At 50.1% G+C, this 12,775-nt stretch overlaps 1 protein-coding gene across 1 annotated transcript in view; it reads left to right on the forward strand.

Moving 5' to 3' along the window:
- The window catches only part of CSMD2 (CUB and Sushi multiple domains 2), a 669,690-nt gene that overhangs the window by 448,288 nt on the left and 208,627 nt on the right, over positions 1-12,775 (forward strand). Inside the window, exons 20-22 of the mRNA XM_060142710.1 lie at positions 949-1,164; positions 2,746-2,934; positions 8,838-9,007. Of these exons, the coding sequence (XP_059998693.1) occupies positions 949-1,164; positions 2,746-2,934; positions 8,838-9,007 (575 nt within the window). The remainder of the gene's footprint in view (positions 1-948; positions 1,165-2,745; positions 2,935-8,837; positions 9,008-12,775) is intronic.

Raw genomic sequence — 12,775 nt, forward strand, 5'->3', positions numbered from 1 at the left:
TCCAATAAAGATGTTTTTAAAAAAATTGTTAAAATTAAAAAAAATCTTCCGCGTCGTCCCTTAACTCCTCCTTTGCATCTGTTGCCTCTGATCCCTGTCCATTTCACCTCCTGAGTCTCATGTCTCTTTCCTGCTCTCACCCCCTCTGCCAGCCCCCATCCATTTTCCCGCAGTGCATGGCTGACATCCTTCTAACTGTTCTCTCTCCCTCCACTTCGTCCTCCTCACAGCCACCAACATCTTGCTAACCTGAAATCGGATACACTCTGGATAGGATGGCTTCTCAATGCCTCCAGAAAAATATCCAGTCCAGCCCCAGCCTACATTTCCAGCCCCTCTTCCAGATGTTTCCTGCTTAGTGTGTCCAGCCGCACCCTGCCGCTCTCAGAGCCCTGGAATACACAGCAGCTCTGTCTCCGGTGCCCTGCCTGGGGTGCCCTTTCCCCTCTTACCCGGTTAATTCCTAAGCCTCCTTTTAAGACCTCAATCAAATGCTCACTCTTTAGTGAGGGCATCCTACCCTCCCCTCTTTCCCTTCTGCCCCCCAGCGCAGTCTGATCTACATTGGTTCCAGCATTTGTCACTCTGTACTGTAGCTATATCCCCTTGTACCCACGCAGCCCTGGATCCTGGCCCATAGGAAGTACCCAATAAATGTACAAATACTCGTTGACTGAATGAATGACCTAGCCATAAATCTCCCTTTCAAATTGGGACAACCAGAAAGCAGCATCCTTCTCCCTGACTGGACCTCAGGGCAGGGGCGTGTGCGGTTCACCTGGCTTCCTTCATTCAGGTTGGCTGGTGTGTGTTGGTCATGCTCAAGCTTGAGGTTCTGCACACCGATAGACGCTTGCAAACGGGAAACGTTTGTGCAGACCCCATCGTGCAGCTGAGCCCCTTCAGGCCTCTCACTGTCATCACCCTGACCCTCTGGTCTCCTGGCAGGTGTGTTCTTCACTTTCCACACCTTCCACCTGGAGAGCAGCCACGACTACCTCCTCATCACGGAGAATGGCAGTTTCACTCAGCCCCTGAGGCAGCTGACCGGTTCCCGGTTGCCAGCGCCCATCAGCGCTGGACTCTACGGCAACTTCACTGCCCAGGTCCGCTTCATTTCCGATTTCTCCATGTCCTACGAAGGCTTCAACATCACCTTCTCAGGTAAAGCATGTGAGGGTCCCTCGGGGTAAGTGATGGCTGAGCACTCTGTCCCTCCCACCCCCCGCCCGACCCTGCTGCCGGCCTCTGGTCTTCCCAGTAGATGGCTATCGGTCCCCTCCCCAGCCTTTGGGAGAGGGATCTCACTGCTGCAGCAGAAGATAGTTGGGTTAGACACAAGGACGAACTTCCTTATAGTGGGCTTGGAAGGAATTAGCAGGTCTGTTGGGGAATCTCCTTCTGTGAAGGTATTTAGGCTTCACTCTGAACATGACCAACCCAACTGATTGAACTAGAGGACCTCAGGAGTCCCATCCTGCCCTAGTAATTCCAGATTCTTCTTCTGATTCCACTTCCACTACTTCACAACCACAGCAATTTCTAAAAAAAAAAACGAAAAGGAAAAGAAGGGAGACTGAAACTCCCATTTTGGAGTGTTTTGGCCTCGTGTGGGGGCTGCTTCAGCAATGCGAATTGAGTAGCCATGGGTATTTATCCCTGTGTTTAGGAATCCTGAAAAGAAAGCTCTTTAATGTGCGTTCGGGGAGAAAAGAGGACCCTTCACTCCTCTAGTACCAAGTCCTCCTGCTGCTCTCAGACTATTGCTCCCAGACCACCCCCCTCCCACCACCAGACGGGAGCAGAGACAGCAGATGGATTTCCCCAGGATGGCTGAGAGATATCTGACCTCTAGGAAACGGGACATGGCCGAGCTCAGGCTCACAGTGTCCCTCCAGCAGATGCCACCTGCCATGTCCTGGCTGATGGGACATATCCAGCCAGTCTGCCTCATCCAGGCTCTTTCTCCCCACCACACAGAGCCCCGGGGTACTGTGTCCCAGAAGGGAGATGCCCTTGGGGATGAGGGAAAGGGTACTTCTATATCATCACTAGAGGTATAAAAGTCACTAGAGGCAGGTCCCTGGTGCATAAATGCCACTCCGTCACACATGCCATCTGCCTCAAGTGCCAGTGTTACCAAGACACAGCCTCAGCTGAAGCACTTGCATTCTTTTTCCCAATGTAAGTTGCCCTAGGCTGGGTCATGCGTTCTGAACCTCTAGAACCAGGCTGATTGAACTGATCTGGCTTGGTGCCCGGGGAGAAAGAGGCAGGAGAGTCCACAAGCCTGAAGCTGGGGTTCATGTGGAGATGAAGGGACAGAGGAGGGAAGGGTCAGCCTCAGAAGTACTCCTGGGAAGCATGTTTCCAGGAAGGCGGTGCTCTCTCCCACTGCTCGTGGTCTGGAGGCGCTCAGACTGCCCGGAACACACCTGCCTGTTCTCGCCTGTCTCTGTCCCTCTCGGGCTCTCTCTCCTTCTCTCCTTACTTTTCGTGCATCGGTGTGTATCGTGTACCTCTGTCTTCCTCTCCCGTCCTCTTCTCCGTGGTGTCTTTGTCTGTGTGTTCCCATCCTCCGTGTGTGACCCCAGCTCTCCTGCTGCCTTTCCAGAGTATGACTTTTCGTGCATCGGTGTGTATCGTGTACCTCTGTCTTCCTCTCTCGTCCTCTTCTCCATGGTGTCTTCGTCTGTGTGTTCCCATCCTCCGTGTGTGACCCCAGCTCTCCTGCTGCCTTTCCAGAGTATGACCTGGAGCCCTGTGAGGAGCCCGAGGTCCCAGCCTACAGCATCCGGAAGGGCTTGCAGTTTGGTGTAGGCGACACCTTGACCTTCTCCTGCTTCCCCGGGTACCGTCTGGAGGGCACGGCCCGCATCACGTGCCTGGGGGGCAGACGGCGCCTGTGGAGCTCGCCTCTGCCAAGGTGTGTTGGTAGGTGGTCACGTGCTTTCATTTTGCTTCACTAATGGGGTTGGCCGGACTTTAGTCAATTGCTGGGAGGTGGTGGAACGCACCCGGGCCACGAGGCCGACAGGGCTGGGTTTAAGGACTGTCTTAGCACACGGTTACCTTGGGTGGGTGGCCTACCCTCCTTCCACGCCAACCTCCTTATCGGTACGGGAGAGGCGGCAATGCCTGCTTCATGAGCTGTTCTGTAGCCTGAACTGCCCTTTACAAAGCGGGTCCACAGTAGGCACTCGGGTGAAATCAATTTCTGTGCTGTCACCTCCCACCCTTAACACACATTCCCATGGCTAACTGATGCCTCTTGCGGAGAAATCTGCGTGGGGTGTGTGGGTGCACCTATAGGAAGGAGGTATGACCTTTGCCCATGGAGATCCCCATCTGGTTGAGGAGAGGGCTGATTTTACTTGTCCAGTGAGGGTCCGATAGCTTTTGAGAATCTCTAGAAAGACTTCCTCCATTCCGCTGGGGAAGAGAGAGAGAAGCAGGAGTTGGGTTCATTTATGGAGCACCCATTGCAGGTCAGGCATGCTTCTGGACGCTGAGAATACAAAGGTGAACAATACAGAGAAGGTCTCTCCACTCCTGGTCTCACATTCTGGTGGGGGGAGATAGGCTGTAAACGCATGGATGTGTAGTGTGTCGGGCAGTGTTGAGGGTTACAGAGAAAGATGGTCAGCTTAGAAAGTGCTGGAGGATTTTATAACAAGTAGTCAGGAAAGTCTCCTCTGATGAGCTGACATTTTAGTAGAGATCTGAAGAGACTCAAGGAGCTAATTCATGGGAGAAGAGGGAGCAGAGTACCAAGGCCCCAAGCCACGAGGACGCTCGGTGTTTGAGGAATAGCTTGGAGGCCAGTCTGGAGCGAGCGAGGGGGAGAGCAGTGGGTGGTGAGGTTAAAGAGGCAGCTGATGGAGTTGGGACCAGGAGCCCTGGGACCCAGGGTCCTGCCGGCCTCCTTGCCAGCGTGCTAGAGCAGACTTTTCAGGCCCAGAGGGTGAAGAGAAGTGGGGTGATATCCCAAGGACTGGGGACAGGTGCTGGCTGTCCCTCATTTCTAAGGTTCACGGCTCTGCCTGCTCGATGCTCACACCATGGGGCTAGATGGAACACAGGCTGGATCAGTGGAGTACCTTCCGTGCTCACTGCTCTCCGCTAGTGCTAAATATTACAGAAAACCCCAATATACCAAACAGATCAAAGCAGCACTGCACTGACTGAAACAGGTGCCGGCGTCTTGAGAGCCCTTGAGGTCAGCCTTGCCCAAGACAGCCACACGGAGCCCCGGAGCTCTGCAGAGGACAGTCGTAAATAGGATGGCAAGATGGGCTGGGCGTAGGCTGTGGGGTCACCTGGGCCCAAGGGTGAGTCTCTGCTCTGCCACTTACCGGCTGTTATATCTTGGGCAAGCCACCAGACCCCAGCAGCTCCAGCTTCCTCGCTTATAAAACAGAGATAACAACATCCAATTCACACGCTTTATTCCAGATTAGATGACGTAATTTACATACACCAATGGGGTGCTATGTTATTATCATTTTGCCAATAACCTTTTTATCATTATTTATCGATGACATGACCAACAACCAATAACCCTTTGCGATCTCAGAGGGGAAACATTAAGACAAATAGATGCAGAATTCCATTTTTGATCAATTAACTAATCTTAAAGTTTATCCTTTTTCCTGCAACCATCCCCCAGAGCCTCCACCCACCCTGACCTGGACACACATTCAGACACACATGTAACTCCCACTGTGTAGGTTCAGTTTCGATGTGGCTGCTGGCAGCTCCTTTCTGCTCTGGAGAAATGTCTTCAGCTAAGTGGCCCTGAGGGGAATTTTTCCTGAATGGGATCATCCAGGACCACAGATACGCACACGCCCCAAGTTCTGCCTCATTGATCTCATTACATAAACTCATTCTTTAACTTATTATTCCAATTACTGTTTGTTCATGGTGCCTCACAATATCTTCATTATTACATTTGTCTTCTGTTTTGTATGTATTCATAACGCATAGCAATTATAATCACCTCTAATTACCACCAGCCCGCAACATAACCTCAGGCTGGAGGTATCACGGGAATGCCCACCCGGGAGATGCTCCCAGTCGCCATACGCACTGGAGGTGTAAATTGAATAACCTACCAGGAACATTCCCTGCTGAGAAGGAGATGAACAGTCCTGGGCTCTAATTCATTGTGTGACAGGGTGACACAGCCCCTGACCTCAGGGTCCCCTGAGCTGGATGTGGAAGAGACAGCCCTGATCCCAGAGGACCCCATTCTGCGCCAAGAGTCATGGCCCTGCCCTTGGGAGCCCCGCATGATGGAGCAGACCTACCTCTCTGTCTCGGGAGCCCCAGACTGATGGACAAGACACAGCCCCTGCCTTTAACGAGACCTCTTCTGATGGGGATGACAGAAGTCGTAGATGCCCGAATTAGCCGCAGCACTTTCCGGTGCAGATGACTGTTTGTTTCTCTGGAACATTTATTTTTCCATTTATGCTTGTGTTTGGCTTTTCCGTGCATCTGCTCACCTCCCCTCATACTTGGAAACTCTCCCAAAAGCAAGTACCAGGTCCCGCTACCTCCTGTGCACTCGCTGGTGCCTGGAAAAAGGCCTCGGTAGGGGCCAAGGACTGGCCCCATCTGAAGCTGTCAGCCCCCTTCCCCTCCCCATAAAGGTGTCGGGCATGTGGGAAAGAGGAGAGGGTCATGCTGGGGCAGAGATGGCATATAGCTATTGTGCAGCAAGCCAGGGTAGGAAGGAGGTGCAAAAATATGTCAAAGCCCACGTTTAAGGTAAACCACCTTTTAGGAACTAGGCAGAGAGCAAGAGGTATCAGGAACAGTGAGGGCGCTGTGAACGTCAGGCAGCTAACACGTGCTTCCCGAGAAGCTTCTTGGGCCTTCGGCCATTCCCGGAGCCTGGGCAGTTAGGGCTCCAAATAGAAGCAGATAAGCTGCGTAGATTCATCAGGTTAGATGGGGAGAGAAAGGAATAACGCTTGTTGAGGGCCTACTAGGTGCTAGCCACTCCCTATATGTTCACCTCTTTCATCATAAAATTTCATATATGTATTCTCTCTCGTTTTATGTGGGTGCTGTTATTGTCCAGATGGAGGCAGATGAGGAGACCGAGGTTCAGAGAGTTGATATAACTGGTCTGTCTGAGTCTAAAATCCATGCTCATCCCACTGCACCACATGTCGTTCCCTAGACGGAAGAGAATACTGTGTGATGCCCAGAGATGATGGAGAGCTGCTTCAGGGGGCTGCCCACGTGATGTGACTGAGTAATAAATGTCTAGATATGCACAGCCCTCAGCACCCCCTCCCCAAATGCCCACCTTCGTCAGAGGGCACCCAGAATCCTTACACACTTTAGAAACATACCTACCTAAAGCGTCAGCAGCCACCAGGGTGCCCGTCCACCACCCGCCCTTTAGTTTTATGCCCCAGCTCTGCACATTCATTACGCGCGTTCGGACACTCTGCAAACAGGCTGAGTTTAAAGTACTGAAAAGCGAGATTTCTCCTCCAAGACAAATGATGGCTGTCCTGTTCAGTTTGAGCTGCTGTAAGAAAATACCATAAAGTGGGTGGCTTCAACAACAAGCATTTATTTCTCACAGTTCCGGAGGCTGGCAAGTCCAAGATCAAGATGCCAGTGGATTCAGTGTCTGGTAAAGGCCCTCTCCCTGGTTTCCAGATGGCAGCCTTCTTGCTGTACCATCACACAGCAGACAGATTGCAGGCTCTGGTCAATTCCTCTGCTAAGGGCACTAATCCCATCATGGGGACTCTCCCCTCATGACCTCATCTAGACCTAATTACCTCCCAAAGGCCCCACCTCCAAATAGCATCACACTGGGGAATCAGGGCTTCAGCATAAGAATTTGTCAGAGGGACACAGACATGCTGTCCATAGTAATGACTTATGTGACGTCTTAGGAACCTGAAGCTGGTCCTGAACTGGAAAGGGCCCAGGGAGGAGGGCTTGTCCCACCAATCAGAGGACTGATTGGTGGGACATGGTCACGATCTTCAAAGTTCTAAGGAGCAGCCTTGGGAACAAGAGAACACACAGAGGTACAACTAAGCCCACTAGAGACTCAACTCTGAATGTTCCTGTATCACATGCTCCCTCCACACTGCTGTGGCCTAGGACACTCCAGGCTCAGGGCAATTGAAGTTGAATATGTGGTGACCTCAGGGTCCTTCCAGCCAATGGCTGTGCCTAGAATAGGGACACTGAGGAATGGTTCGGGGAAAGCAGATGTGCTACCACCAACCTCAGAGATTCTACGTATGCTCCGAACTCCCCATATGTCCAGACAAATAATGGGCCTGCCATCTGACTTGTATTTATATCCTTCCAGAACCTAATCATTTTAGAGCTGGCCATCCTCTGAGGTCAGCGTCCTCCACATTCATTCATTCATTTGGCAAATATTTATTTTACAGACAATCTGGGCTAAGCCTTGGAAATTCATGGATTCGTTAAGCATGACCCTTACCTTCAAGTAACGCACAGTTTGGGTCGGGGGCGCAGACAAGGAACAAGCCATCAGGGTGCGATCTGGTAGACGCTCTGCCACGGGGAAGCCCAGGAAGAGGCTTCACAGTTACCAAAGACCCTAGAGAGCCAACTGCAGGGTCCTTCAGCACATGCCCTGCACTGAGCTACCCCTTTCATCGCTGCTGCTGTCCTGCCCAGGCATGGAGCAGAGCCAGTGGGTGCTGGAGATACAGAAATATGACCAAGCCCTAAAGCACCCACAGGGCAGTGGAGGAGATAGAAATGTTAACAAATAAGTAAAATGTGATGACCGGGCTTCCCTGGTGGCGCAGCGGTTGAGAGTCCGCCTGCCGATGCAGGGGACACGGGTTCGTGCCCCAGTCCGGGAAGATCCCACATGCCGCAGAGCGGCTGGGCCCGTGAGCCATGGCCGCTGAGCCTGCGCGTCCGGAGCCTGTGCTCTGCAACGGGAGAGACCGCAACAGTGAGAGGCCCGCGTATCGCAAAAAAAAAAAAAAAAATGTGATGACCGCTATAAATAGAGGTATAGGAACAATGGGGAAAGAATGACTAATTCTGGAGGAGCAGGAACAGATTTTGAGAGGAAGGTGTGAATTCATTAGCTGTTGAATTAAACAGGGTTTCCATGTGTCTGTGCCAAAACTTTCTTCAGAGCCTCAGAGGCCCTAAATTCCAGGACCAAGAGGGCTGAGTTGTCAGCCCCCCCACCTCCTTGAATTGAGAGACTTGATCTAAATTGCTAAGTACCAGGGTCTTTATCTTGAAAACAGGGATGCTCATTGTGCCTGCCTTGTGGGGATCGGTTGCTGTGGCTAATGGCTGAAATGATCCGTGTAAAGCTTGGGAGATGCTAGCAATTATTATTCAATCTTGTCCCCTCTTCGTTTGTATCCTCTGATACTGAAAGCCTTCATCCCTCCTCACTTGGCTGCCCCCATCGTCCCCTGACGCCCTCCTTGGTCATTTCTGTTGCTATGATACTATATGAACAGGTGGGAGGGAGAATGGCTGCTTCATAACACTGTAAAAGTAAAGGGTGCCTGGTGGGTTTATTTCTATTTCTGCGGAAGAAAAACAGACAAATCGAAGGAGAGAAATAAAGGAACGTAACAGAACTACAGGTGGGCAGGTGTTAAAAACAAACAAACATTGATAAGCATTCCTATAGACAGGCAGACAAATGGACAGATAAACAGGCACTCTGGCAGGTAGAGAGGCAAGCAACTTGTCATCTTTGTAAGGTCCTCCAGCGCTGTGAGTTGTTTGTTTTCCGGATGTAGCTGATGGGCGTTAATCTGTGATTATTGTGATTCTCTTTCCAGCTGAGTGTGGGAATTCAGTCACGGGCACTCAGGGCACTCTGCTGTCCCCCAACTTTCCTGTGAACTACAGTAACAACCACGAATGCATCTACTCCATCCAGACCCAGCCGGGGAAGGGGATTCAGCTCAAAGCCAGGGCATTTGAACTCTCTGAAGGAGATGTCCTCAAGGTAACACTGATAGATTTCATAGAGTATGTATGTTACGGGATGCAAGAGTATGGTCACCACACTCATTTATCTCTGTGTGAATGACCCAACCTTTCTTCTTCCCTCCTGAGTCCCAAGATGTCCTCACGCATCTGGGAGAAGTGAGGATCTAAGACAGAAGTGTAGGCGAGTGTATTCTAAAGATGTGGCTTTAGAGTTTGCTTAGGAGCTGACTGCTCTCAAGTATGTACATGATTGAGTAGGGGTTGTCTGGATAGTAAATCACCACAATAGACTCAGTTGGAATGGCCAGTGGATCAGGTTTTCCATTGTGAGCTCTGACCATCAACCTAGATGAGGAAGAGTTCATAGAATATGTGCATTTGTGTAGATATGTGTGGCTACAGATATGTTTGTATGTATGTTTCCACATGTGTGTGCATCTGTGTCTGTGTCTGTATTTGGTTTGGGTGATCTGTGTCTGTACATACTCGTGTTTTGTGTGTGTGCATTTGTGTATGTTTTGAGTTTATGTTTCAGTGACCGGTGGGCTGTTTCAGTAGCTTGGTTTCAGGCCATGGTGATGGCCTGCATGTAGCAGTGGGGTTGAAGAAAGTGGATTCAAGATCTACATAAGAGAAAGAAGTGAAAGGACTTGGACTAAAGAAAGGGTTATAGAGAGGGACTTGTTAAGACATTGAACACACTATGACTGTGTTTCTTTGTGTGTGTGATTTGTACCTCTAATAACACATCGTGAGTGTGTAATCAAAGAGTTGACTCTGGAGAACTTATCAAAGAGCTGCCTTATTTAAAAGGATTATAAGGAAAATCTCATACTGAGTAGGTCCATTTTCATCCTAGGCCAAGAAACTTTTTTATCTTATTCTAATATAGTTTTATTCCCTGTAGCCAGAGAAGTCTAGACATTAGAAACAACCAAAAGTCACCACTCTAGACAATCCAAAGAGAAACCATTAAATAATCCCCACCCATTAGGACTCTCTGTAGATATGATGAGTACACTGTGCTTTTTATGCAAAGATGATACTCTTGACCCACCCTCTGGGGCATGTGTGTGTGTGTGTGTGTGTGTGTGTGTGTGTGTGTGTGTGTGTTTGGAAGGCATTTCTCACTCTTACCCAATTACTCTTGAACCCAAGAGGAAGTACCATGAGATGACCAGTTGGGACCGGATATGCCTGAAACAGAACAGAATATGGCAAAGTGGCCCAGGAGGGAGTGGGTTCCTATCTGGCTCCTTAAGCTCTACTTTTCAACCTGTAAGCTCCCCATACAGAGAAATGCAGTGTGCATCTCCCTATAAGTGAACAATAGACAGGACTTTATACTTTGCAAGGGCCATGTCTTCAGGCGTCTCCCTTCACCTCAGTTCTCTCCATCCATTTGTTCATCATCAACAACAGAGCCTCAGAGGACACACCCAGGGCCAACAAGGCCAGAGGGACTTCCGTGCTCTAGTGCTGCAGGTGGAATTGAGGAAAGCTGGACAATGCAGAGACGTTCTTGGAGGAAGGATGCTGTTAACCCTGCAGAAAAAGGCATTTTGGAGACACAGTTTTCGGGTTTTGAGGGGAGTGTGTGCAGTTCTGTGCATGTGGCCTGATGGGACCAGCAGAAGGCCTCCTGCCTTGGTTGCTGGAGGCCACATGGAGCATGGCTGGTGCCCAAGCCTCCTCTCTAGGGTGGTCTGGACTCAGAGTAGCACCTAAGACATAGTCAGCAGGTGTGCATACCCCACTGCACTAGCAAGGTTCTGCCTCAGGGTTGAGACAGAAGAGAGACTTTTGGAGGCGCTCAGGGTAAGAAGGGAGGGACCTGGGGCACCATCCCCAGGTCAGAGGTCAGGGATCAGGACCTCAGGTGGCCCTGCAGGGCTGTAGGGAGAGGGAAATGATCTCCTGTGTTTCTTTGAGGGATCTTCCCAGACTTCAGACTTGGTCTCTGCAGCCGCCTGCCCAGCTGGCCCTGCTACCAGCCTTCTAACACTGGGCTCCACCTTCTTGCCGAAAATCCTCTTCCTCCCTTTCTAGGCCTCTGTAGTGTCCTCCTCAGAAGGTTGGGCTGTGGTGCTGACCTGGCCGAAAGGCCATCCACACGATCCTGTAACCACCAGAGCTTCCATAGTAGGGGGTCTGGGGAAGGGAGGGCAAGGCATCCAGGGAGATCACGTAGTTTCCTGTTCTAACTCTTCCCCTCAGGACCCTTGCCCTCCCGAGGGAGAACCTGGGACACGAATTATTTTGGAGTGAAAAGAAATGCACGGTTATAGTTTCCACCCTGCAACCACTGTCGGCTGCAGTGGCAATGCTCTTTACACCTGTCACTCCGATCTACCTGGACACAAAGAAGGTGGCACCCAGAGTCACCTCCAGGAGCACCCTGCCCTTGCCCTGGTGTAACTGGCCCATCTGCCAGAACACTGATGTATTTCCAATCCTGAGGATATACCTGTCCCTCCCAAGAACCCCAGTGCATACCTGGACTCCTTCCTGCCCAGCGAGACCCGCCACTTCCTCCACACTTGCGTCTGACCAACCCTTCAAACCTTCCATACACTCTTGGATTTCTGACCCATGAAATGACTGTTTTCTTGCATTTGTGACTCTCAATCTTTTCCTTACATTTAATAACTGAAAATTTCTTAGACCTCACCCCTACACATACTCCAGCTTGTCTCCTAGAACTACCTGATTTCTTCTGTTTTGGCCTCCACCAAAATTTCGACCTCTGTCATCTGCAAGACAGAAGGTCCTCTAAATGCAATAGTGTGGAAAGACAACAGCTCCCAGCTCAAGAGGGCACACGAAGCCCATGTATATAACTACATCCTCTACGGTTCCCACGGAAATGACTAAAGGGACATGAAAACGGGAAATTAGGCAAGGGTGCCTTTCACATACAACTTAAAGGAATATTTGCCAAATGGAATACCCCCCAAAAGGGGTCCATTTTGAGAAAGAGCCTAATCAAAGTGTAATTCACATAAGTGAATTGAAATCCTGCCAGTGGATTAAGTGCTAGAAACCTCAAGGAAAGAATGCATCTAAGACCACCTAACTCAGAGCAGCAGAGCCTGGAGCCAAGGACACACCATGGGGCTGTTGGCAGGGGCCGGATCTCAATCCAACTAGCTCTTCTGGAAGCGTACAGGGTCTGAGAAACCACACAGAGCCACAGTTCCCTCTCAGCATGACTTTCTGGATTCTGTTTGGCTGTTGTTGGCAAGCTGGATAAAGCAGAGTAATGCCATGGCTGGCACCTAACAAGAGTGGGCAAGCTCATTTGAGAAGAGGCTGCCACAATCATACACACACACACATGCACATACATATATGCACTCTCCCTCACACACACATGCTCTAGTACCAGGAGCAGGAGAAGCTCCTACTGTGGCCTCTTCTGGCTTAACTCTTCTGCTCCCCCTTAGGGGAACTACTGAGTCTTTCCATTATCCATTTTTATTTTCCATCTGTCATGGTGTGCCAACCGGAAAATGAACTGGATATGTGTGAATATCCAGTAGATCAGAAGAAGGGGACCTGTCTGAGGAGTCAGAGTTAATTGCCCCTCTGCAAGCAACAAAGAAAAAAAACACTTTAAAAACTTCTAATTTGTATTCTTAACAGGATTTGAGAGAATATTATATTTATGACACAAAAATAGGCAATAATGAAAACAGAGCAATCTGAGATGAGGAAAGACTGAAGAGATGAAAAACATAATCACCCAATTAAAAAATGGAATGGAGGCAATGAACAGAAGATG

The sequence above is a fragment of the Lagenorhynchus albirostris genome, chromosome 2, assembly GCF_949774975.1.
Source record: "Lagenorhynchus albirostris chromosome 2, mLagAlb1.1, whole genome shotgun sequence".
NCBI classification, from domain to species: domain Eukaryota; kingdom Metazoa; phylum Chordata; class Mammalia; order Artiodactyla; family Delphinidae; genus Lagenorhynchus; species Lagenorhynchus albirostris.